General features: G+C 41.0%; 3 protein-coding genes across 4 annotated transcripts; 2 read left to right on the plus strand and 1 right to left on the minus strand.

Annotated features, from left to right (window-relative positions):
* The first annotated feature begins 3,555 nt into the window (after positions 1-3,555).
* Positions 3,556-14,371, plus strand: prrc1 (proline-rich coiled-coil 1). Of its 2 annotated transcripts, none has more exons than XM_085414746.1 (9): positions 3,556-3,673; positions 5,928-6,060; positions 7,535-7,918; positions 9,447-9,592; positions 9,808-9,910; positions 10,002-10,165; positions 10,743-10,846; positions 11,218-11,320; positions 12,820-14,371. In XM_085414746.1, the coding sequence occupies exons 2-9, from the start codon at positions 5,967-5,969 to the stop codon at positions 13,033-13,035; spliced, it is 1,314 nt and encodes a 437-aa protein (XP_085270872.1). In that variant the 5' UTR covers positions 3,556-3,673; positions 5,928-5,966; the 3' UTR covers positions 13,036-14,371. The 2 variants fall into 2 exon arrangements, with proteins under 2 accessions (XP_085270872.1, XP_085270873.1); XM_085414747.1 differs by lacking the exon at positions 3,556-3,673 and adding an exon at positions 3,792-3,814.
* A 1,565-nt stretch (positions 14,372-15,936) lies between these two features.
* Positions 15,937-19,314, plus strand: lage3 (L antigen family member 3). The gene is made up of 3 exons (XM_085414749.1): positions 15,937-16,038; positions 18,543-18,671; positions 18,768-19,314. The coding sequence occupies exons 1-3, from the start codon at positions 15,992-15,994 to the stop codon at positions 18,880-18,882; spliced, it is 291 nt and encodes a 96-aa protein (XP_085270875.1). The 5' UTR covers positions 15,937-15,991; the 3' UTR covers positions 18,883-19,314.
* Positions 19,315-20,677: 1,363 nt separating this feature from the next.
* Positions 20,678-26,072, minus strand: wdr45 (WD repeat domain 45). The gene is made up of 11 exons (XM_085414748.1): positions 25,928-26,072; positions 25,666-25,752; positions 24,334-24,408; positions 23,906-24,010; positions 23,621-23,726; positions 23,448-23,542; positions 23,286-23,365; positions 22,986-23,194; positions 22,217-22,318; positions 21,976-22,121; positions 20,678-21,082 (listed from the first exon to the last, which is right to left on the minus strand). Exons 2-11 carry the CDS (start codon positions 25,712-25,714, stop codon positions 20,973-20,975), a joined length of 1,077 nt encoding a protein of 358 aa, XP_085270874.1. The 5' UTR covers positions 25,715-25,752; positions 25,928-26,072; the 3' UTR covers positions 20,678-20,972.
* Between the last annotated feature and the right edge of the window lie 610 nt (positions 26,073-26,682).

Here is a 26,682-nt window from a genome sequence, read left to right on the forward strand (position 1 = left end):
CTAGGGCAAGACAAACATCAATCGCAGAGTCCTTTGGTGTTGCAGGCAGATACTGTTGCAGAATTTTGGAAAGCGACTTATGTCTAGACTTAGGTTTTTGTGTCTATGTTTAAAAGACGAGAATTCACCACATCCTTAGAATTACAGAATCCCATTTGTTCACATTTTAGCGCACCTAAAGTGGATTATATAGACTATCCTGTATCTTTAAACATATATAGCATACTTACAGTAAAACAGCAACAGCAAGGGGTTATATAACAAATAATAAAATCAGAATCAGAATCAGAATCAGAATACTTTATTGATCCCTGGGGGAAATTATTTTTTGTTACAGTGCTCCATTTTAAACCAACATTAAGACAAGACAGACAATATGCTAACTAAGAATAGTACAATATATACATATATATACATACATACATACATAAGTCACTTATAAATAAATATTTGGAAAAGAAACATGTGTAGTTGTAGCAGCAAACAGTGTGTTAAGTGGATGCGTTGTACAGGGAGATGGCCACAGGCAGGAATGATTTCCTGTGTCGTTCAGTGGTGCTTTTCGGTAATCTCAGTCTCTCACTGAACGAGCTCCTGTGACTGACCAACATGTCATGGAGTGGGTGGGAGGTGTTATCCAACATTGTCTTTATCTTGGACAGCATCCGCCTCTCCGACACCACCTTGAGGGAGTCCAGCTCCATCCCCACAACATTGCTGGCCTTACGGATCAGTTTATTAAGTCTGTTGGCATCTGCGACCCTCAGCCTGCTCCCCCAGCATGCAACAGCATAGAGGATCGCACTGGCCACCACAGACTCATAGAAAATCCTCAGCATTTTCTGGCAGATGTTGAAGGACCTCAGTCGCCTCAAAAAATAGAGACGACTCTGGCCCTTCCTGTAAAGTGCTGTGGTGTTTTTAGCCCAGTCCAGTTTATTGTCAATGTGTACTCCAAGGTATTTATAGTCCTCCACAATGTCAACACTGACCCCCTGGATTGAAACAGGGGTCAAGTGTTTCCTGGTCTTCCTGAAGTCCACGATCAGTTCCTTAGTCTTTGCCACGTTGAGCTGCAGATGATTCTGCTCACACCACGTGACAAAGGAGTCGACCACAGCCCGGTACTCTGTCTCATCATCCCTGCTGATGCATCCAACCACCGCAGAGTCATCAGAAAACTTCTGAAGATGGCAGGTCTCTGTGCAGTGGCTGAAGTCTGTGGTGTAGAGGGTGAAGAGGAAGGGGGAGAGGACAGTCCCCTGTGGTGCCCCTGTGTTGCTAATCACCTTGTCAGACACACACTGTGGGAGACGTACATATTGTGGTCTTCCTGTCAGGTAATCAACAATCCAGGACACCAGAGAAGCATCCACCTGCATCGCTGCTAACTTATCACCCAGGAGGGTCGGCCTGATGGTGTTGAAAGCACTGGAAAAGTCAAAAAACATGACCCTCACAGTGCTCGCCGGCTGGTCCAGATGGGTGTAGACACGATTGAGCAGGTAGATGATGGCGTCCTCTGTTCCGAGACGAGGCTGATAAGCGAACTGAAGGGGATCCAGATGTGGTCTTACTATGGGTCGCAGCTGGTCCAGGATGAGCCTTTCCAGGGTCTTCATGATGTGGGAGGTCAGTGCCACGGGCCTGTAATCCTGGGGGCCACTGGGACGAGGCGTCTTTGGTACAGGGACGAGGCATGATGTCTTCCACATCACCGGGACCCTCTGCAGACTCAGACTCAGCATAAACAGTTTATGAAAGACTCCACACAGCTGGGGGGCACAGGCCTTGAGGACAAGGGGACTCACTCCGTCTGGTCCAGCAGACTTGCCTGAGTGAAGTCTCCTCATTTGCATCTCAACCTGGTATTGAGTGAAGGTGATGGGTGGGGGAGGGGTGTCAGGAATCTCACAGGAGGCAACATGTGAAGAGAGAGGCTGGCACAGTGGTGTGGCTCTGGATTCCAGGCTGACTGCAGGTGAGGTTGTGGGGGTGGGAGCAGACACTGTGGTGTCGAATCTATTGAAAAACAGATTCAACTCGTCGCCACTTAGGGGAATTTCACCCCCAAGAACTATAAAGTCTTCTTAAAAACCAGAAAAGGTCGCACAGGTTTAGGGATGCACAACTGAGGCAGATTGGGTCCAATATTGATATGTCTTTAATTAAGCTTATAAAAATAAAAAAAGAATAAGACAATAGAAGTTGACTGTGGTATAGCTTATTCTATAACAGTGTCCTGGATTACATAAAACCATACACTGAACTGGACTTAGGAAGGCCTGAGAATTGCTGGGAATATGTAGTGGCCACCAGCTGCGTAACGACACCAGGTATCCGTACGGCTCGTGGCCCGCACACCTTGACAGTGCCTACAGGGTCCTCTGGCACTTGGTCAGCAGACTGGTGACACTGATGCAGGGCCTCCAAAACTGGCCCTGGTGCCTGGGACACGGAAGGTGAATTAAACAAAGACCCACCATATGCCCCAAACAGCTCTTGATAAGAGCGGTCACATTCATCCCTAAAATGCCAAGAACAGAGGGCATGGCAGCAGGAGTGTCTCTCAGTACAAGGATCCAACAAGAGGACATTTCCTTTCCACACAGGAGTACACTGAGCTCTAAATAACCAATAAAACGAATGGAGAGCCCATTAGCAGCCCAAAGCTGCAACCAATGGCATGAATGAAGGCATTCTTGTCCCCAAGGTGCAAAATGTGTCAAAAAGAAACTCTCTGTGATGGTGGAAACCATAGACCCAGTATCCACCAAGCACGGGACAGTCAACCCATTTATCAAACCATCAATCTCAACAGACAGCAACTTAGGGACTTGGTAGGGACTGCACTACCAAGTCCAATATTGATATGTCTAACCCTAACCCTTTTATAAATTTATAAAAAATAAAAAAAGAATAAAACAATAAAAGCTAAGTGTGGTATAGCCTATTCTATAACAATGTCCTGGATTACATAAAACCATACATTGATCTGGACTTAGGAAGTGTGGAAAATAACCCACCACCAAAGGTTCCACGGCTACTGGTGTGTCCTCGCTTCACTGTAATAAAAACACAACACAACACGTTAAAAGTCAAAGAAAAACTCTAAAAGAGCACCAAGTTCGTTGCGCACAGTCAGGAGACAGTGTACATTTTAATAAAACAAGAAACCAGTCACACGCACAACCCTTTAAAACAAAATACAGAATACACAGACTGAATAGCTTGCACCACACGAGTAAATAGTGGCCTGTACTCCGGCTACAGAGACAACTAAAATGTTTCTCAGCTTTGTTATAATTTTCAATTCAGTCACATTTTAAATGCAGGTATTACATTTTCAGGGTTTTTTTATTCCTTGTATGATCACTCTTCATAAGTAAGAAGTCTGATGGCTTGTATACATTATTATGGTATAGTTTGAAATACACTACTTGTGATTTAAATTTTCCAAACACACAGTTTCACACAGCCGATTCCAGCCTGAATTTTACTTGGAATCAGATCGGAAAGGGAAATCAGTAGCCTCTCACATCACTAGTTTCGTAAGCCACGTAAGACGGCGGCAGGCGTCACGCTGGAGCAGACGTGGCAAAGCACCACGTCATCACTGTGGGTCGGCGCTTTATTATTATTTATGGGTGTATTGTGTTAGTACCGCCAGCAGGTGAGTAGTTAAATTACTTGTTCTGTAGAGATTATCATAATAGTGGCACGTGTCATGCTGAGTCTTTTTTAGAGAATTAGATAAAGATGTGTATGGTACTTTGTCCGTTTTGCTGTTTTTCTTTGGGGTTGTGAGGCACGTGTAAGTTGTGAACAGTCTTAAAAAACGCTACACTGCATTCATTTGGATCTCCTGTCGTTCTGTGGCGTGGCAGACACGGAACAAACCTTGTGTGTCCGCGTCAGACGATATAGATCCGCTTTGTTTCAGAGCACAGCGCTTGCCTCTTCGTGTGCGAAACTTAAGGTTTAACCCTGGGTTTTTGTACTACGAAGGTGGTTCATGTCTTACTGGGGTAAATCGCTGTAGTAGGTTGTGCTGCAAAGCCTGACCTGCAGCAGTCTAGATTCCAGATTAGAAAGGACCATGCGTGAATTCATGGTCTGCTGATCAATCAGAAAATATGATCACGCTTCCTGGAAGACCTCTGTGGAGACCGTAAGAGGGTCTTCTGTTGGGATCAAACAATTTTATTACTATATGCTCCTAAAACAGCGCATCTGATAACCTGCTCCCAGCATGTTATCTTCTGAGTTTTGGATTAAAATGCGTTGCAATACAGATTATTTTCTCTGGGAATATGTTTTACATGCGCAGCTTAATGCCCAAGTTTAACAGGGAATCTATGTGGGAACCTATGACGTCACTGTAAACTCCTGACGTACCATGTAACCTGAGGTGCACCTCCCGAGAATGTAATTACACAGTGGGTCAGTGCAGACTGCAGCTGTTATGATTGGTTTGTTCAACGCGCTTGAATCCTTATTTGCATTTCTGGCTACTTTTTCACCACAGTTGTTTTTTTGTTGTTTTTATTTAACAATAAGATAAAATCACTGCCTCAGAATGATCCATCTAAGGACTCACAAATCTACAAAACCAGTCAAAACTTTGGACACACCTTCTCATTTAATATTTTTTAAACTTTATTTTCATGACTATTTGCATTGTAGATTCTCACTGAAGGCACCAAAAAATAAATGGACACATATGGAATTATGTAGTAAACGAAAACTTGTTTTAGGCTCTTCAAAATAGCCTCCCTTTGCTTTGATTACTGCTTTGCACACGCTTGGCGTTCTCTCGATGAGCTTCGTGAGGTCGTCACCTGAAATGGTTTTCCAACAGTCTCGAAGGAGTTCAGAGATACTGAGCACTTGTTGGCCCTTTTGGCTTCACTCTGCGGTCCATCTCATCCCAGACCATCTCAATTTGGAATGGTTGTAATTAGGTTTAGGTCAGGTGATTGTGGAGGCCAGGCCATCTGATGCAGCACTCCATCACTCTCCTTCTTGATCAACTAGCCCTTACACAGGCTGGAGGTGTGTTTGGGGTCATTGTCATGTTGGAAAAATAAATGATCAACTAAATCCATTGGGATGGCGTTTTGCTGCAGTATGCATACTGACATAGGAGGGTGCAGCCATGCTGATTCTGTGTGCACTACACACAGGCATAAATGTGGGCAACAACACTTTTGTTTTCATAGGCTCCTCGAATCCTCAAAGGTTCTCTGCAGAAGTCTAAATCAGGCACAAGTCTACCTTACTTAAGCCAATAAATGAGGCTCAAACTGTGCGATGCATTGTCACAGGAAGGTGCATGTATCAATTTGTTGATTTAGAAAACCGAGGATACCTGTTCAATCAATAAAAAGAAGTTCACAATAATCTGCACTGGACGGCAGGCAGGCCAGTTCAGCACCCTTACTCTTTTAATACAAAGACATGCTCTTGTAATAGATGCAGTGTGTGATTCAGCATTGTCTTGCTTAAATATGCAAGGCCTCGACATCATCTGAATGGGAGCATATGTTTCTTTAAAATCTGTATATACCTTTTAGTATTGATGGAGCTGGTCTACCTGCAAACAACCATGGCATCACCAGTGCAATACTTTAGTTTATATCCACTAACTTAAAGCTGAAAGTCAGTACTAAAATATTGATTGTTTGATAGACAAAAAACATTGGTAGTGTGCAAAAAAAAAAAATAGAAAATTGTGTCTGTGTTCATATACTTATAGATTTAACTTGAGAAATTTCTAAATTTCTTCCTTGGTGTGAAAAAAGGTTTAATAAACATTATTGTCAGTCAAACTTTATGTGCTATAGTTCCCAGAGTGTACATGCAGGAAATGAACAATCGACCGACAAGTTGAACACAATATAATTCATCACAACATCTTATTGCAGCAATTCTGGGCTGAAGTTAAAATAAATACTACAGAGAATATGATGGAAGAAAGTGGGATTGAGACTACACCTCCTGCCAGCCCCACCCCTCTGACTGTGGGTGGCCCAGTCGGAAGCCTGCCCACCACTGCTGGTAAGACATTTGATGTGCAAATCAACATTCCCTTTGCTTGTAGCTTAGCTGAGTCGAGATTTTAAATGTCATTTGCTACAGTTCACATTGTTGATACAAATTCAAGATTGGTAATACGTGTAAATAAATTTTAATTGTGTTGATGTGGACATTATGGATACAACATCTATCAATTTTCTACCACTTATCCAGAGCTGGGTTGCAGGGAAGTAACAATAACAGAGAAGCTCAGCCATGTGGCTCCGCTTAGAAATTCTGTTCATAACAGAATCAATGACAAAGTGCATCCCTGATGAAGTCCAACATCCTCTGGAAACAAGTCCAACTTGTTGCTGGCAATGCTAATTAAGCACTCGCTGTGGTTGTACAGGGACTGAATGGCTTGTAATATTAAAACTGGAAAATTAATATTCAATTAAGACACTCACTTGCAACAGTATTGATACCGATTGTGCTGTCTTTGCCTTCTTCAGCTGGCAAGGCAAGGCAAGTTTATTTGTATAGCACAATTCAACAACAAGGTGATTCAAAGTGCTTTACAGAGACATTAGAAACAAGAACAAATAAAAAGCATGATTTAAAATTGATTAAAACAAGCAAATAAACTAACTAATTAACAAACAAACAAACAAACAACAGTATATAAAATCAAAACAGATAAAATCAGAACAGTAGATAAAATCAGTAGTTAAATGTAAGTTTTGAAATTTAAGCTTAAAGTGTGGATTTGGTGCTTTATTCAAATGCAGCTGAGAACAGGTGAGTCTTCAACCTGGATTTAAATAAACTGAGTGTTTCAGCTGATCTGAGGCTTTCTGGGAGTTTGTTCCAGATATAAGGAGCATAAAAGCTGAATGCAGCTTCTCCGTGTCTGGTTCTGACTCTGGGAACTGATAAAAGACCGGATCCAGATGACCTGAGGGATCTGGAAGGTTCATACCGGGTCAGGAGGTCATTGATGTATTTTGGTCCTAAACCATTCAGAGCTTTATAGGCCAGCATCAGAACTTTAAAGTCTATCCTCTGACGGACAGGCAGCCAGTGTAAGGACCTCAGAGCTGGACTGATGTGGCACACAACATGACAGCCAAACATGGCTCCTCCTTTCCTCAAAAGCTATAGTAGTTAACATTCATAACTCTAAATAGCAGTTTAGGAGTAAGAAGAGTAAGAAGTAAAACTCTCATTTCAGCAATATCAAAGTATTACACAGTTATCATAAATATTTACCTGTGCGGTGTGAATGTTAATATTAGCAATTTTACTTCTAGCAGTTACCTAATAGCGAGATGTTGCAAGGTAACCCGAGCAGAGAGTCTAGAGAACTAATTCAAGCAAATAAAGAGTGAAATCAGACGGGTTTCAGGCCTAAAGAGCAGAGCTGAGGATATAAAGACCTGCAGAGTGAGAAAATGGCAAGCAGATGAGTAGAGGGAAAGCTCTCTCTGATTGGATGTTTCTCTTTGTTTTTCAGGTCTGTCCACTTCGCTCCCTCTCCCAGGAACAATCAGTTCCCCCTCAGTCTCGACTTCTCTCCCCAGTGTCCCACCACTTCCTGCCTTCAGCAGCCCTCTGGCTGCACCGCTTTCCCTTTCTTCCCAATTTCCCCCCGCCTCAACACTGGCCTCACCTTTCACCAGCAGCTCTCCCGTCCCTCCTGCTGCCTCCTTCTCTTTGCCTCCTCAGGCCTCTTCCATCAGACCTCCTTCTACTGCTTCCAGCATGTTGCCCCCTCCTGTAGGTCCACCTGTATCGAGCTTCTCCGTGGGTGCAGGATATGACATCACACGGGGTCATGCTGGTCGAACCCCACAGACACCGCTGATGCCAACATTTTCCAGTCCTGCTTCTATACCAGGTCAGAGTGAAAAATGTGAAGCTCGGGTGAAATTTTCGAATCTGATAAACACATTTATGCTCTTTTAAAAACTGGAACCAAATCAGTTTGACACCCAGAATACCCACATACTAGCCAACACTAAATATTACTATCAAATTAGATACTCATTTGCAACAGTATTGATACCAACAGAGGCATCTTTGCCTTCTCCAGTTGAAAAACACCTTCACGTTATACCTGAACAGGCAAGCACACCTCGCTTGACTAGCTGTCATTCACAACACTGAACAACCCTTTTGAAAGCAATTTTGGAAGGTCCGTGAAACTCCAGTTTCTACACCACTGGCACTTAACGTTTAGTTAAGTTATCATTAAGGATGCGGCTCGTGGTTATGGCTAATAACAAATCAAAAACATCAATGTGGGAGCAATGCTATCAGAACTGCCCATCTATATTATTATAATGGACCTAAGAACTGTTGTTTCTTATGAAGTCCCAGTAAAGTCAGCGGTCGAGTAGCAAGCCCCAAGTATGACTGGAGGTGCATTGAGTGTGAGAGAAGCTGACCTGAGAGAGAGGATCATGGTGAAGCTGGAAACCTGAACCCTTCATGGCCGATTACCAAGACAAATGTGAAGTACCCTCTGAAAGTCTGCTAGACGATGTGAATGCAGCATTATGGACAATCCATTACTGGGATGATTAGGAAACTAACCAGCCGATCTACATTATGACAGTAGTGATCACAGAGATGTTTGGCCACCAGATGAACAGCCACAAGGAGCAGTGCCCTCCATGGAGAAGGAGACTGGAGGCCAAGATCAAGGCAGTGTGGAAGGAAGTCAGCCAACTATTGGAGCTGCAGAAAGGTGCAATGAGGAAAGGGGTACCCAAGAAGTACAGCAAACTGTCCATACCTGAGGCCTGGGAAACTGCCATGCAAGGACTCACAGCCCTGGCCACATGCTTGAAGAGGTGTTCCAGAGAGATATGAGGCAGAAGAATAAACCAGAAGTTCTCCACAGAACCATCCAAGATGTACTCTAGGTGGCAGGTGACCAATATGAGACGGCACAGAGGCACTAATCATGGCAGCACAGGAACAAGCTTTAAGTACAAGATAGACGCCCGATAGTGTGGTACCACACCTGGGAAGACCTCATGTGCAGGTTTAGGGCCCCTGAGACACATAACAACAGGGTGTTGAAAGCTGAAATGAATGTCCCTTAACTTAGAAGTAAGACACAAGGGTAATAAATCATATTTTTTACAGTAGTCCTCAAACTCACAGCAGATTTCCAGAGCAGAGAAAGATCTAGCGTTGTTAGCTGAATTCCAAGACGACTGTGTAGTTAAAGTCTGTCAGACTACAGAATCAGAGACTGGAGAAGCAACTGCATGGGCTACCGCAGCAGCAACCTCACAATCTAGCCAATAGGGAAGCGCAAAACAGAACAGCAGCAGATGCTCAGAGGACATTCTGTAAACAATTGATTTATTTAAAAAAAAAAGTACAACTTGTTAAAAAATGTTCCATATTTTCAGGTGTGGTGTCCAACCCCATGCTTCAGCAGTCAGTCATTAGAGGAGGATTAGATACTGGATCTTCAATCACGTTCCCGGAGGAACAGGAGGATCCCAGAGTGTCTGGAGACACCAACAGTGGTGGAGGCATCTGGGGCTTTTTTAAGGTAGAATACAAATGTGTGAAAGGGGACTTTTGAAGCTTGATGTTCCCTATAGCTTTTTTGCGATATGGTTGGACATATTTTTCAAACATAAAAAGTCTTTACAATGATGAAGTTCTTCTTTAATTAAAGTTAATAGGAACAGTTGGTTAAGTGTGGTGTGTGTGTGTATATATATTTTTGGGTAGTCTTATTCTGTGTGTATTGTGTCCCCTCAGGGAGTAGCAGGAAACGCTGTAGTAAAGACAGTCTTAGACAAAACCAAACACTCTGTGGAGTCCATGATCACTACTCTTGATCCTGGCATGGCCCCATACATCAGTAAGTTACCCTGTTTTACCCAATTTAAAAAAAAAAATGTACAAAACATTCAAATGTTCTTAATAAATGTTTCTGTGTTGTTCATCCTCAGAGTCTGGTGGGGACATTGACATCGTTGTGACTTCAGATAAGGAGATGAATGTGGGGGCAGTTAGAGATGCTTTCCAGGAGGTTTTTGGGCTGGCCATGGTCACCGGAGAGTCTGGTCAGTCAAACATTGCTCCACAGCCTGTGGGCTATGCCGCCGGTGTCAAGGTCAGTGGACTTCGCTTTTACGTTACTTCATTTCTTTCTCGTTCAACTTTTTTCAAGCATCAAATGTTTGTTTTCCTTGAATAGGTTTTATAGCTTATTTATTTATAAATGACATGGCTTTTAAGACCATCACGTGTGAAGATAAAAATGTATATAAATCATGCAGTGCTAGATTTGTTAAGAGGAAATATTTTGAGAACTGAGTCTTAATATTGTGGGAAAAACGAAACACAAAATAGGTTGCTTCTGAAAAATTGTGTGTAACCTTTTAATCATAATAACTGGATTGCATAGAGAGTTCCACATTTTATGAGTCAAGGCTCATTTTAGTTAATATCTCTACGCACAGTAAAAGAGAAAAATGTTAATTATGATGATGTATTAGTTTATTAAAATATCAGTCTGGTCATTTTTAAGTTTACTTATTTTTTTCTTAGTTCAAAATAAAATGCTGAAATATCCCAGTTACATAAGTATTACTAGTGTCTGAGTTTGTTTCAGTTTAGTTCTTGACAGCACTGATGTTTGCAGCTTCAGTCATACATGTGTGTGTCTGTCTGTCCCTGCGTGTCTGCAGGGGGCTCAGGAGCGCATTGACAGTCTGCGTCGAGCTGGTGTGATCCACGAGAGACAGCCAGTGGTCTCTTTAGAAAACTTCATTGCTGAACTTTTTCCTGACAAGTAAGAAGGTTTTGACTGACTTCTGAAAAGAAAGCACACACATTCTTAGAGGCCTAGCGGACTTTCTATCTCACAAACAGTGCACAGTACTGCTGTAAACAGCTTGGAGCATCCCATAAAAAACAAAAAAATGTGTGGATGCTGGGCTACAACAGTTTTCATCTACAACAGGACAGAAATGCTTTTTGACATTTCTATTCACCTTTCATCTTCCATTATTTACTTTATAATTAGTCATGTGTTGAATAAAATGCAAGCCAAATATTCACATGTTTGATGCAGTTTGATGTTTTTTTGTGGCAACAAACAAAAGCGTTAACATTTAGTTAAAAGCTCTAAAAACAACAACAAAACCTTCTTTTTGTTTCCAGGTGGTTTGACATCGGATGTTTGATCCTCGAGGACCCTGGTCAGAACATTCACATCGAGCTCTTCACTCAGGCGACCCCTGTAGCATTAGAGCACGTCCAGCAGGTATCATTTGGTTTACAAAGGAAGAGCTTTTCTGGTTGAAGTTTAAATATTTAAAAAAAATGTTCAGGAAAAAGAAACTTTTACAATTTATAAAACCAAACAGAAGTAAAACTGTGCGGGTGAGGGTGGCGTGGAGTTTTTTGGCTGTGTATACTGTATGTATGGTTGCTCCTGGGGCCTTGTATCTGTACGTGGAAAAAATGGTGGTCATGGGGAATGTTGAAATGAAGCCCTGCCTGCTTAAAAAGGCCTGTTACTTTCTATAGTCAAGCTAAACCAACACTGCTTGAGTAAGTATTGTAGGTTTCCCTTAGTTTTTGATTTGTTATACAGTGGTCCGTCGTTATATCGCGGTTCAGTTTTCACGGCCCCGCTGTTTTTTTTTGTTTTTTTTGTTTTTTTGTTTTGTCACAGTGCGTTGTGTTCTGCGTCCTGATCAACTGTAGACCATTTTCAATCAATTACATCGTGCCGTGTCTCCTGTACAGTACAGTTGCGTCCAGCTTGTCAAATTTACATAAATCTTCGCTAGCAGAAGACAACAAACACAAAAGGATTATAAGGAGCATTAAGTGAAACCAAAACGTCCGATAAGTCAAACTTTACTGAACTCATTCTTCTTGCTTCCTCTACTTCCGTACCATTGATTCATTAATGTTGAATTCTCTCGCAGCTGCTCTGTGCCCATGTTCTGGACCTGAAAACAGGGTTTGATCTTTGGTTTCATTCGATAATGCTGGACTTATTTTCGAAGATTTGAAGTTTGAGAGTGTTTAAACAAGAGAGAAACGTGTGAAAATGTCGATCCCCTTTCTGAGAAATGTGTATAAAGTGTGTAGTGAGGGGTTTTACAGCCTTAAACCATCTATAATAATTGTAAAAAATAAAGTTCGCTACTTTGCGGATTTCACCTATCGCGGGTTATTTTTTGAACGTAACACCCGCGATAAACGAGGGAACACTGTACACTCTACTGACAAAAGTATTGGCTTGCCTGGTTTTACACTCAAACAAATTTGAGTAGCATCCCATTGTTTATCCACAGACTTGAATATGTTGTCCGCCCAACCTTTACAGCTGTAATTCTTCTGGGAAGGCTTTCCACAAGGCAGGTAATGTGTTAGTGGGAAGGTCATGAAACTGGCAAACATATCTTGGGATGCTAGAACTAAACCCAACTCCTGAGCAAATAAGAGGGACCCATTGACAAATGTTTTTAAAAGCAATCTTCACGCCTAAGTGTTTGATTTTTATACACCTTAAAGTGATTGGAATCCCTGAATTTAATGATTTGGAAGGGTGAGCAAATACTTTTGGCAATATCCTGTCATGCTGGTAGAAGATAAAGTTTCCCACCTTTTTCAGGCTCTACAGTTTTCTCTTGACTTTTTGTCTTTGAACAAAAAATGTCAGGTTGTACCGTAGAATTATTTTATTCAAAATCTCCCATGTAGAAACCTGCTACAACTCACAGTGTTTTTGTAACCTTCCCCATATAGGCTCAGTCCATGACCCCTCCTGACTACAGCCTGCGCTGGTCAGGTCTGAGTGTTACCGTGGGTGAGGTCCTGGAGCAAAGCCTTCCCAACATCAACAGAACAGACTGGCACCAGGCCATGACAGGCCTAACCCAACGCCAGATGATCCACAGTGCTTCCAAAGCTCTGGCTGGTATCTACAAACAGCAGTTGCTTCCCAGGACTACGTCAGGCTGAGTGCGTCAAGTTTCTGTGACATACTGAGAGGAGGTGGACAGTAAACTAGCTGATGGGACATGAAGGTTCCACGTACCTCCCTCCATCCGTCTGTCCTGCACAACAAAGCCAACTGCACATTTCGTTAAAGATGTTTGTGCCCACAGACGTTTTGCTGGCATTCTCGTGTATTTTAATGGGTTTTACTGAAAATTTAGATTCCATTTTGTTACGATCAAGCTATAATGCATTATGATCCTCTCCATCCTTTTTAAAATGTTTATCAGTATAAGCACATATTAAGGCAAAGTTTAGTGTTTTATTTAGGCATTCTTATTGTTTGTCCCATTTGTACTTTTCTGTACCCTAAGTCCAGTTTAGAGGGAGTAATGCAGCAACTACCTGATGTGATTAGGCTGAGTGCAACATCAAGAAGCCCTACAATATAGGAAAAAATCTTTTTTAGGGGGGAGAATTTTCTACCATGCCCTAGGGCCATTATTACCAGCTACTCCCTATACAATGTACTAACTGCATGCCAACATTGCAGTTATCAAACATTAATTGTTATGATTTACTTTTATTTGTTGATACAATGCTCAATTAATACAAAAATAAATATATGTGACCATTTAACCCAAACAAAAAAAAAGAGCCATGTCATTACAACATATCTATACATAAAAATCTTAATTTCACATATTGTTACCTTGATAAGTGTGACCTAAATTAACTTTGTAGCAAACAGCCGACATCTTCCTGATGCTACTGACCTCCATCAGCAGGATAGTACATCCTTCAGCATCACAAAAACTGCTAATGGATGGCTCAAGGACTGTAGCATGGAGTGTTGAGATTGGCCCAAGCCTTCCCTGATATAAATCCAGTGGAGGGCCACGAGTCATATTTGCAGATTCATTGGATAGCCACCCAATTAGTGAAGTATTTTGATTTCTTGTCCTACATAAAGACCATGACTGACGTGAATGCTAATACAAATTTATACATAAAGTGTTTCTGTCCCATGCAGCTAAACCATAACAATGATTTACTTAATTTATTTCTTAGGGCTTCAAGTGGTAAGAAACTGTCAGAAACACTAGATCTAACTTTCTGTCAGTTACAGTTGGGTGTAAAGAATATTCTTATGCATATCTTGTGCTGTGCCTTTTTACATAAATCACTTTTTAATGCTGATTTGGATGCCCCCCTCCTTAACCAAAGGATATATCACTGCTATATAATACTGTGCAGAATTCTTAAGGAACATTGGAGTTTCCTGAGAAGTCCAGCATAACATTCAACTCCAAAAACATTTTTTCTGTTCATTACTGGAAATAAATGACTATCAACAGTCTGGAAGTGTGTTTGGGGTTATTCTCCTGTTGAAAAATAAATGATATCCAACTAAATGCAAACTGGATGGGATGGCGCTGCAGGATGCTGTGGTAGCCGTGCTGATTCAGTGTGTCTTCAATTTTGAATAAATCCCCAACAGCGTCACCAGCAGACCACATTATCACACGTCCTCCACGTGTTTCACGATGGGAACCATGCATGTAGAGACAGTCTATTCACCTTTTCTGCATCACACAAAGACAAGGCAGGTGGAACCGAAGATCTCAAATTTGGACTCATCAGACCAAAGCACAGATTTCCACTGGTCTAATGTCCATTCCTTGTGTTTCTTGGCCCAAACAAATCTCTTCTGCTTGTTGCTTTTACTTAGTAGTGGTTTCTTGCCAGCTAATTGACCACGAAGGCCTGATTTGTGCGATCTCCTCTGACCACTGTGCAGTTTCCACTGAACAGTTGACGTAGAGATAGTTAAAATATCAATACTACAGTCTAAATATCAGGAGAGCAAATCAATATGCTTTCAGATGTGTGGCTACATGTTGTTGGAACTCTGTGTGGCATTTATCTGGGCTCTAATCTGAGGTGCTGTCAACTTGCTATTTCTGAGGCTGGTGACGCAGATTAACTTATTCTCAGCAGCAAAGGTGACTCTTGGCTTTGTTTCCTGGGGCGGTCCTCATGTGAGACAGTTTTGTTGTAGCGCTTGATGGGTTTTTGCAACTGCACTTGGGGACACATTCAAAGGGACACATTCACATTCTCTGCATTATTGTAGAGTCTTTGCCTTGTGAAGACCATTGAGGCAACTGTTGTTGTGATGTGGAGCTATATAAATAAAATTGAACTGAACTGAATACCATCATAATGAAGCCATGATGGCTTCAGGAAGATATGAACAAAGCAGTTATTAGTTGTATTAGTTGCTTTTAAACACAAAAAAGAAACCACCTTGAGGCATTCCAAATAGATTTGACTGGCGGTTCTATCCATACAGTTTTATGTAGTGATGAAACGTGAAATTAACGTATTGGTATTATTGCGTATTGCCCAATACCCAATCCCAATACCTCAAAGTAGCTGCCCAAGTGCCAGGAGGTGTTTCAGGTTGGGTGCAGGTTGGAAGACTTTGATTAGAAATTTGGAATTAGTGGCTGCTAATTTTATAGCAGAAAAGTTACACTTCACATTTCTTTTGCAAAAAGTTTCCTTTTCAAAATAAATAAATGAAAACGTCAAAGAAGTCACAACCAGGCTACCTTTTTGACATGTTTTTGACATGTGACGTGTATTTTCTCCATAATTTCTTAAAAATGTATTTTTCATTTCAAATTTCTGTTGTCTTTTCGGTTGGATTTCATCCATTTTGAGTTAGTATACTGTTGTTATTATTATTATTATTGCAAAAATCTATTTTTCGTTTATATTAGTGAATTTAAATGTTATTCACACCTAGTTTTGTTAATTTTTAGTGTATTTTCAGTTCACTAAAAATATTTATTTCTATTGTTGTGCAGTATTCACTGTTGTAATACTGCATTCTGCCACTGGGGACAGCTGTCCTTTTCCTCATACATGGAAAGCGTTTCCGTTTCCGGTTCGTTTCAGCACAACAATCGCAATGGCGGCAGCTGGAGAAGCTAACGGAGGAACAGGCAAACTGGAGTTGTATCCTTTATTGTTGTCAATATTTACCACTGAGGTCTATGAAAACTTTAATGATATTTTCTACTAGCGAAGGGCAAAGCGAGGCTTCTTGAAACAACGAAACATTCGAAGTATTTGTGCCGGTAATTGTATTGAGGTTTCGAAATAACCTGAATCTGAATCTGGGCTCTTTCTGTTTGGGTGTGTTAGGTTGACTTTTAAGCTTAATAGGAGTTTGTGTCATCAGGTTTGTTCTACACTGTCAAGCGAAGCTAGAAGCTGGCATAGAGTTTGAAGTTTAAACATTTTTAAATCATCCTCTAAAGAAACTTTCCTTAATTTTATTTACTACTCACCGATGACTGTAACTACTGTGGATGTTGTAACATTATGTTTGAGTCTGGAGTTTTGGTTATAGTTAGGGTTGCCAACTCCCTGAAAAATAAATAAGGGACACCTCGTGGCCAGGGCCGGGCGACCCAGTTGTCTTCACCCTTCCCAGTGTGGTGAATTTTCTAGCTCTTTTTTTGTGTGTGAAATTATTTTTTTAACCATTTGACTTGAATTTGATTTAAGTAGATGTGTATTCTTTGTGATATGAACACATGTGAAACAAATGATCATTTAGCCATTTATTTTTAGCTCAAAATGACAACATTAACACGATAAAACAGGTCTCCTTCTTAAACAGAAGCCTGTCATGCTTAACTTTTGAGAATATAAGTAAATCTTTCTTTAACTCTGTCCTGCTTAACTTAAAATAATATAAAACAATAGAAAGAAAAACATTCTTGTAACAGTGCACATTTAGTGCATTTAGTACAATTTGCTTCAGTTGAGGTATTATTTCAGCTTTTCTAATGCTAATCAGCTGCTCCTGTTTGTAAACCCGCTTGTTCCCATGATTACGCATCTTAACTCATCATCATTATTCATCTATGTATTACTTTTATGTATTAGTCATCAATTTGTTGTAATCATCTATCCTTGCAGTTGTTTATTACACAAAATAAATTATATTATCACACTTCTGGCCACATAGCGCTGATATTCACTGCACATGCCCATATTAACTTTTTCCAGCCAGGTGTTTTCCTTTTCCCATTCTTCCCTTTCTCTGAGGGGAACAAACATTGCTGCTCTAATGCTGGGCTCACACTGTGCGGTTTTAGGCCCATTTTGAGCCGATTTTTGAGTGATCGGACCGATTTTGGCCTTCATCGTGCATCGTGTAGTATACGTGGGGTAACGAGAAGTGATTAACACCTCACGACCAGCTCCCGATCAATCAATCGCTCGTGAGGGTCTCACCACAGCCGCTCACACTGCTCGCGCGCAAACACGTAAACGTTGGTGTAAAAGATGGAGCAGCACAGCTGATCTGGACACAAGCGATGGAGGCACAACTTGTAGAACTTTGGAAAGCTCATCCGAGCCTTTTCGATGTGGCATCACAAAATTATCACGACCACAACAACCGTGAAAATAGTTGGATTTACATTGCTGCTCAATCACAGCTGCCTGATCATGTTTTTCATTAGCAATTTAGCAAAGTTGATGGTGGTGGTGTGTCTGTGTGAGTGAAAGACAGAGAGAGCGAGCGCGACAGATTTTCTGTTATAACCTTCATTTTATGGAGGCACAGTGTGAGCACTCAGGTCGCATCAGAGCATCGGGCGGTATAGTGTGAGACCTGCATCGTGACCTACCAACTTCTAACCCCTGCGAGTCAATCATGCAGTTTGAGCAGGAGCTGAATATCGCGACTGAAAAAATCGCAGTGTCTGCCCAGCTTTAGGTGTACTGTCGTCCGAGACGTGCACCGCAGTGTCGGCGTTTGTTTCCCTGTTGGCCATGCTTCTTGTTGTGGTCATCTGTTGTCTTCCGGTATTTTCTCCGCAAGCGACCTTTCCTCGACCAATGAGATGAGCGGTAATCTGAATTGTCATACTCGAATTGTCATAAGTGTGCTGTCAGCTCATTGGTCACAAAGCAGGAGAGGGGCTGGGAATTATGTTTTCAAACAAAGCGTTAATTCCATTAAAAGTTATAGACTACTTTTGATTCTCACTGTATTACGGGACAAAGTGCGTCCCTTATTAGCTCAATACGGGACGTGTACTTTTGTTTCTAAATACGGAACGATTCCGTATTTTAAGGGACGGTTGGCAACCCTAGTTATAGTGAACCTGCACCTTCCTGTTGTTTAAGAGATATTTGCACAAGAAGAGTCAGTGAGAATAAAGAAAAGGGGTGAAAAAAAATGTTAAGAAATAGGTCGCTTGTAATAAATGGGTGTGTTTTTCAAGCTTTTATTTTTTAAAGCATAAATATATTCCTTATGGTGGGGCAGTGTGTCAGTAACAGATTATAGTAAGGATGAAGCCTTTTTAATGCAGCAAATAGCATTTTCCATTGCAAGTAGGGCAAAATGAGAGAACAGAGTCAGAGATGAAAAACCCGGCCTCTTTTATTTTTCTCTTTTGTCTCAGCCATGTCCTCAGTCTTCCTTGACCCTCGTGCAGCTCTCTGGATGTTCCCTTCCCATCATCTCGTGAGGCCACCATCGCTCTGCGGTCGCTCTCCCCGGACAAAGAGCCCCGGAAAGGCGGCATAAGCAAACTGATTACAGTGTCTGGAAGCACGCTTTCTGTGTGAGATTATCTTCCTTGGCTCCTTCATAGCCTGTATCAAACTGAGCCCTAACATCTGTGTCCTTTTTGTACTAAAAATCCTTCGCTGTGTTTCAGGAGGTGGAGCGCTGATGAAGCACGAATCCTCAGAGTGTCTGTGAACTCGTTTCTCGATCATCTATCCCTTGTTATGGAGACCATGGAGATGTTTGGTCCACCTGTTGCCGTATGATGTATAACAAGTGATTCTGGACTCTGTTTTTGATGCTTGGAACTAACTGAGGTTTGATTAAGTGAGCTAAAGTCACTGGCACCTTCGAACACAGTAAAAGGTGGTTGATGAAGTGGAACTGAGGGGGAGATCATGACACTGGCTCAGTGCTCAGTTGAATAATTTCTACAGCTGTGATTGAAATAGATTCACAGAATGTATCTGATGGGGGTATAACCATAATAATTCTTTTCAAAAATAAAAATGTATGATTATACAAATATTTAAAACTAACTGAGGTTAGTTTTAAATATTAGTAAGTTCAGTCTTGCTTTATTTGGCTACAGCTTCTAGATGCCTTTTAATTTTGTTTTGCCGGCAATCATAAAGTTACCATTTTGGACAGCTAAAAAGATACTCTCACTGAATGTGTATGTGTTCAGATGAAGACTTCTCATCCAAACAATGAATTAAAAATCTGTCCAGCTATCACTACGTAAACCAGTCCGAGGCTTAGACCATCAAACTGATAGAACTTTATAAAAATGAGAACTTTTTGGCACTTGTTTTCTCACACAGTTACTTTTGAGATCATTTATGTACATGTAAATAAAGAGTTTGATTACTGAAAGTAGTGCTGCAACAATTCAGCAACAAATTCGAATAACTCGATTATTAAAAAAAATTCAACACACATTCTTTGCTCCGATGCTTCATTTAGTAGATGGCTCTGTAGCGTGCCATTGTCACCATGGAAATGTGAGTGTTTTACCCACATTTGCGATTAAAAACATACTTGCAATAGACACTAACTTAGGAGCAAGTTGTGGACCTAAGAGCAGACCACAGTAACCTCCTTGAACAGGGTCCAGTAACCATCACAGTGGCAGATATCTAATAAAGGGTCTCCAGTATGAAGAGTTGGACAGCAGCAGGTCCCGACATGCTTCACGCATACTGACTGAAGAAGCTGATTCCACGAGCATATGGCAGCACAAATGAACCAGCTGCTAATCGTTGAGAAACACCCAGAATTGCTAACTGAAGGTCCCATCAAACTACAAGCCAATAACCTGCCTGAGCACCACATGGAAACTCCCATCAGGAATCATAGTGGCTAAGATGAACAAGCATATGGCTAAATACATGAGTGGGGAACAGAAGAGAATAGGAACACCAGAGGAGCGAAACACCAGCTACTGACTACAAGACCACCTGTGATTTAGTGCCCCACACCTGGATCCCAGAATGCCTAGAATTGTACAAGATCATTAGGACCCTAAGACCCTTCATCGAGAACTCAATGGGGATGTGGCGTACAACGCTAGGGGCAAACTTCAAGCCCATAGCACTGTAGCTCTGTCCCCACTGCTGTTCTGCTTAGGCCTGAACCCCCTCAAGTCAGATCATTGACAGGAGTGTCTACGGATACTGACTACGGAATGGAGCAATCATCTGCCACCTCCTCCATGTAATAAGCTCAATGCCTTTTATCCATTACCTGCTCCTACATGACGTTTGTGCAATCAGAGTAAACTTCTGTCATGCTACTCTTATCTAATTTTTACTGCACTACCAACTTCTTAACCATGTTTAAAAAGAACAAAATATACATAAAATAAGTACATGTTCTTTAAAAGGAAATACTCCCCAGAGAGTGGCAGCTCTGGAGGTTTGTGATCTGCTACAGCAGCATGACAAAGCAACATTTCCACGTAAGTGCTTTTTGTTTATGCCATGAAATGTGCACCATACATTCACTAATGTAACAGGCAAATAACAGGGCTTCATGTTCTGCTTTCTTAGCAAAAGTGAATTCAAATTTTAGTATCATTTTAATTCAATATTAGTTTCCAAGACATACCACATATACATTCCTGTTTTTGTTATATAACATGAACTTTTCAGAGTGATGGTTAACAGCCCAATAGAAAACTTTATATTTACACTGCTATACACTAAGTAAAACTGATTACATAAAACTTCATATAACAGACTCTTTGCATTAAGTCTGTGCTCCTCAGATTCACAGCAGGAGATAATTCATTAAAATCAGTCTTTTTCCATTCATAATCCTCATGTTCATCTAGAACTTGTTTCTCTGTGTGGCCTTAAAAGTCGTCATCATCACATATGTCCAGATACACATCGAAGGCCTCTCGATTGCAGTTTCCATCAGGGGTGAACACATACTTATGGAAGGTCCCGTCCACACATATGGCTGCAGGAGACAAAACAGAACTACAATGACAATTTTCTTTTTTAAAGAAGTTTAAAGAGTTTAGCACTGTGGCTCTACGGCATATGGAGAGAGAGAGAGAAAAAAAAAAGGCACAATGACACAAATTCTTGTTCTTGTTAAAATATCAGATGCCATATGTAAATACAAGTGAACTCATGCTAAGTGTAAAACATGCGTCCATGGTGCATACAGTGCAGAATGGTCATTATGGGAGTTTTTTTCTGGACTACTTTTTTTTTTTAAACCACAAAGGCCGACACACACATGATCCAGGGCTGCAGCTACCGATTGTTTTAGTAATCCAGCAATCCACTGAATATTCAAGCTATAAAGTTTGTTTTTCTTCACATGCCACTATCGTATTTATTTATTTTTTTTAATAATTGCAGACATGGGTAAAATGTTTGTGTTTACATCCTTAAAACGCATTAAAAACAGCATCAAAGCAAAGAATCTTATGAATTTTGGTAAAACTCCCATCACTATCAAATCCTAACCAATAAAGAAAACGGGATCAGCTGTTTGAGAGTCTATAGGTTGGTGTGCTTCCAGTGTGGCTCTCTCCCCTCCCCATCTTGACTCTCGGGATGTTACACTGTGACCGACTTCTTTTTCAGATTCCCGATAAGCATTATTTCGCCACACATCTCCTCCTTTATTGTTGAGCCCCAATAGCAGGGTCTCTGGTGCTATGCTACCATGTCCTCACGCCGGAAGTCCCGGCTCTTCCTTCTTTGTTTAGCAGTGAACGAGCCAACCATAACATGCTAGGTGTGAATTTATGGTTATGTCACTGTAACAACCAATGCAGTCATGTTGCTGTGTTGTGTATATGACAAAAGACAACATTTATATTTTGACGTTTCCCTCACCAATGACTGAGTTGACGTTCTTGGAAGTATTCTTTCCAAAAGCACAGATACAGGCACACTCAGCAGGCACAGTAAAGCTGGCCAATGACCATTGGCTGTCCACATACTGACCAATCACAGGACCCACCTTCCCAACACGTGCCAGCCTGTGGGATGAAGAGGAGCAGAGGCGTGAGGATCACGATGGTGTGTGTGTGTGTGTGTGTGTTAAAAGGACTCAATTAGCAGAAAGTGGTCTTACGCAGAGCGACGGTTGAGTTTGGTGTCTTTGAGTGCAAAGATGTGAACTGTGCCTTTGTCACTGGATGCGCACAAGAAGGATGAGTCATGGCTGAAGTTGATGCTGGAAAGAAAAACCACAAGTATCATTTTACAACTGCCAAATGTAATGTAACCGAGCTACAGGCCATTCTGTAGCTCTGTTACATTAAAACCCTCACCTCATATTTCATGACTTTTCCTAAAATCAGTTTATTCATCATGCAGAATAAATATGGAATAAGAAGGCCTTTTTCTTTGTCTTTAATTTCTCTGATCTTGATGGAGGAACAGAATTAATGTATTGTTCTATTGCCAAAAAAAAAATCCTAGTTTTTAAGATGTAAGATATATATTAGTTTAGACTATTGTAATTCATTTAATTAATTAAAGAAATTACCAGAGAACATAATGTGCCCATTAACACATAATGGGCCAGATTCAGCAACCCCTGTTGATGTTACAACGTATGGTTAATATCAACTGAAGCTGTGCAGTGGTGATCTTTTTTTGAATGAAATGTGTAGACAGATATTTTTGTAACTGGCTCTATTCATATACATTCATAGGAGTTTTAGGAAGAGGGCATTTATTTATTTATTTTTGATTTATTGGGTGAAGGATCTCTGTAACGCTAAGTGTGCTCCTTGCTGCATGCACTGAGGTCTGATTCTGAGAGGTTTTGAAGACACAGGAACATTGAAATATTCTGGAACATCGGTGCACTACCCATTTACTACTTGAGTGTTTACCAGTAAAGAGTGGCAGGGTCTGTTCCTCTGCGCAGCTCCACCAGTTTGTCCCTGGTCGTTGTGTCGAACAGGCGGATGAGGGTTCCTTTACGAGAGGCTGAAGCTGCCACGCTGCCGGGCTGGTTGAGTGCCACACAGGCAATCTCGCTCTGATGGGCGTTGATAGTAAAAGGGGCAGATGATGTTCCAGGTTTGGTGTTGGACAGGTCCTGAATAAAAAGCAACATGTTAGACTACGACTTTTACGACACAGACATTTTCTTCAGGAGAAATAAAACGTCCTGTTTGTTTGTGACTTACAACCAGCTGCAGGCTGCCACATTTGTGACCTGGGAAGACCAGAAGCTGTTTCTCCAAACTGGGACACAAATCACAAAGACCTGAAAGAAAGAATTCACTGTATTCAAAATGCTAAGCAGGATGTTGCAATGGAAAAACAGCTCTACACAAGTAGTATGATACCTTTGGGGTTATCTCTGGTGTCAAACTCAAAAAGCTTGACAGGGTTGTCTGGAAAACTGTACACATAGATCCTGTTCTTCAGCACAATGATGATCCTAGAGGGAGCAAAGGCAACTATCATTTTGACAGTTCAGTGACAATAAACAGCATGTGTGAGGTGATGTAAAACTCACTTGTCGTGTCTCATGCGGACAGCCAGAACAGGCTTGGTGAAGGTGAATTCCAGCACCAGTTTGTCCTTAGGATCCCGTGACTCCCGAGCATCGTCCCAAATCAACACTGAGACATTGACATTGTTTTGTTAAAAACTTATTTTTCCATCATGTTTTTAAGGTGCACTCACATATCTTGGGTATAGCAAACACCTCTCATAATAATGACTCCCCCCCCCCACACACACACACACACACACACCGGTCAAAGCTGTACAATGCACGTCCTACTTTAAACCAACTCACCAGATATTTCTGAGAATTTAGGATTGACTCCACCTCCAATTATGGCCAGCAGGTTAGAGCGATGCAGCATGGAGCACAGGGCTACACTGCCAACCTGCTCATGGTCTGCAAATGACACAAACACATATTCAAGTCCTTTTTAGGGAAAGGTGCACAAGAACAATGTTTTCCTTGTATTCTCGTTATGAAAGTCATCGTTTTCCCAGCATTTCAGCCACTTGAGGTACCACGAAAAACATTTAAATACACTAATAAAAGTCTGAAAAGTATTAACATCTATAAACACATAACATGTCTGAAATATTCATGAAACATTTGAAAATAATTACCAAAATGTCTTGAAAAATATTGGTAGCATGTCTAGAAATAATGAATGAGCTCTCTCTCAGGCACTGCTCTACATGTGAAAGCCGGGTCAGAGGACTCACCCAGGTGGCCCTTCTCCATCAGCGGCTCCACGTTGTAAATCCTGACCCCCGTCTCCATAGCGCAGCAGAAACAGCCTGGTGATGATTAGAGGACAGAGAAGATTTAAACCTATGAATCATTCTTATTCAGCTTTGGCAAATCTAACATGTTAGCTGCCTGGAGCCGTTTACAGCCCAGTAATAATCCTCCAAACTGAACCAGGTGCTGGGGACATCAGGGGCTTTTTCATTGTGTTGCCTCCATAGTTCTCTGTAATATTCTGGATATTTATAATTGAGCTACTTGTATATATTAAAGTTATTTCTTATATTTTGTAACTTTGTAATCTATTTTATTATCTAATTTAGTTCAGTCTGTTGCTGTTCCTATCGTCTTGGAGCAACTGTAAACACATAATTTCCTTAGGAATTAATAAAGTATTCTGACTCTGATTCAAGTGCTACATGATAGTGCTAGCAACAGCAACAGTAACAGACTCATCAGACTGATTTTGCTATTATATACTAGTTTAATATATTCTTTCTAAATAATGCTGTTTATCTTCTATATTATCTGCACATGTCCAAAACACACCTCTCTAACTCTGTCTCCAAACTACTCAACCCACACCTTCCCTCTGATCTACACATTCATCAACATATTGCAATACATTTTCAGTTTAGACAGAAGATAAGTCTCAGCGCTGCCTTGTTGGGGGAAGGCTGTGCTCACCAAGCAGTGACCAGGTCAGAAAATCAGACGATTAACCGGCAAAACAAGTAATCACTGGTAGTTAATGAACGTGTGGATGGATATCAGGAGAATAACTGAAGGTACATATAGATTTTCCTTTATCACACATTTGCCTGGTTCTGTATTTCTTACTAATTCTGTTTTTGTATATGTAATATGTTTAACCACAACCAGCTTAATACATGTAGTTTCTGTCTGGCGGTTAGCTCGTAAATCGTTCTGGGTTTTTCACAGCAGTGTTCAGTTTCATCTATGTGTATTATTCTAATATCATACCCATCCAACCTAATTTACCAAATTAGGTTGGTAAACTTTATGTTGAAAAGCTCTGAAAAGAATGTAGTTACAGAACAAAGCCATTTCCCTTGAAGGCCTTCCCTTTGTGTAGCCAGAGAACGTGCCACCGTTCTCACACCACTTTCTCTAGTTTCATTGTACCCATTGTTATCTTGTTCTTTTGGGTGTGCATTTTCCCCTTTGACGTTAATATGAATAAAATTTTCGAGCCTCTGTAAATCTGCCAGGTTTCTCCTCAGTAACTCAACTTAGTTTGGTTCTAAAACGTGCACCAACTCAGTTCATGAACAAAGGCAACTTACTTTGGTCCTGATTGAACTGCAGGCTGTTTACTCCTCTCTGCTGGGCCATGGCTCTCAAACAAGCTATTACCGGTAAACTGCAGCAACCTGAGAAAGATGGGACAAAAGAATAGGACGGATCTTCAGCCCACAGTCTTCGTTTTTCTCTGGATGCTTTAAGCTGAGCAACACAAGCTGGCAGAGGCAGCTAGCCACATTAGCAGGAGGCAGAAGCGATCATTTGTTGGTTTTCTCTGGATTTAAATACATATGCAAGTCTTACCATAAGGCGCACACCAAAAACGAGACGAACGATTTCAGGCGCTGATCAAACGTCGACTGAAAACAGAAATATTGCAACACACAGGTTTGTTTTTGTTTTTCAAGGAAGACGTCACCGACACGTGCTTCCGGTTAGGTTCCGCTTCCTGTTAAAAACAAGTAAACAAAAGAATTTCTATTAAACGTTAAAAGACTAATTGCATAATCTGAGTTCATAATTGTAATAAACATATTCATATCAATTATTAGCCAACCAGTTTATTTTCATCAGAATAAGTGGTCCTTCAAACTGGAATACTCACACTGGTTTCTGTGGGGCCTTCTATCTTTTTATACCGGTTGCCAAACACCTTCAGGTGCATTACCGCCACCTTCTGGACTGGAGTGTGGATCAGAACAGCTTTTACACCCATGCTCTCGTGAGAATATGGGTGTTGCTCTTTAAAACCCAAATATCGCACTATAAACTACATCACCTGTATTCCTTTGTGATATTTCTTTTACCCTTAATTGAAGTCTATTTTTCTAAAATTCAGAAATTGAGTGAGTTCAGTGTGCACATCTGATCATCAAGCCTACCATTTCTTCCCCCAGAAGCCAAAAAAAGTGCAAACAATAAAGTCTTAACAAATTCTGGTTAGAGAGAAACAAAGTATTTTGGTTTATTGAACAGTGGAGATGAATCCACCAGATCCTGGCCAGCATATTTTCATTAATAGATGTGTCAGTGATGACAACTAGTTTGTTTGCTGACTG

Source organism: Rhamphochromis longiceps, linkage group LG7 (genome assembly GCF_057381845.1).
Source record: "Rhamphochromis longiceps isolate RC_006_pf linkage group LG7, R_longiceps_female_GT1.1, whole genome shotgun sequence".
NCBI classification, from domain to species: domain Eukaryota; kingdom Metazoa; phylum Chordata; class Actinopteri; order Cichliformes; family Cichlidae; genus Rhamphochromis; species Rhamphochromis longiceps.

Excerpts from the sequence above, each read along its gene's own strand:
- lage3 (XM_085414749.1), top strand. The coding sequence starts at position 15,992 with ATGGCGGCAGCTGGAGAAGCTAACGGAGGAACAGGCAAACTGGAGTT. Across the intron at positions 16,039-18,542 it reads GGAACAGGCAAACTGGAGTT|CTCTCTGGATGTTCCCTTCC; the intron begins GTATCCTTTATT and ends ACCCTCGTGCAG. Across the intron at positions 18,672-18,767 it reads TCTGGAAGCACGCTTTCTGT|GAGGTGGAGCGCTGATGAAG; the intron begins GTGAGATTATCT and ends GCTGTGTTTCAG.
- wdr45 (XM_085414748.1), bottom strand. The coding sequence starts at position 25,714 with ATGGCCCAGCAGAGAGGAGTAAACAGCCTGCAGTTCAATCAGGACCAA. Across the intron at positions 24,409-25,665 it reads GCAGTTCAATCAGGACCAAA|GCTGTTTCTGCTGCGCTATG; the intron begins GTAAGTTGCCTT and ends AATCATCACCAG. Across the intron at positions 22,122-22,216 it reads AAACTCAACCGTCGCTCTGC|GCTGGCACGTGTTGGGAAGG; the intron begins GTAAGACCACTT and ends TTCATCCCACAG.
- prrc1 (XM_085414746.1), top strand. The coding sequence starts at position 5,967 with ATGATGGAAGAAAGTGGGATTGAGACTACACCTCCTGCCAGCCCCACC. Across the intron at positions 10,166-10,742 it reads GCTATGCCGCCGGTGTCAAG|GGGGCTCAGGAGCGCATTGA; the intron begins GTCAGTGGACTT and ends GCGTGTCTGCAG. Across the intron at positions 11,321-12,819 it reads CATTAGAGCACGTCCAGCAG|GCTCAGTCCATGACCCCTCC; the intron begins GTATCATTTGGT and ends TTCCCCATATAG.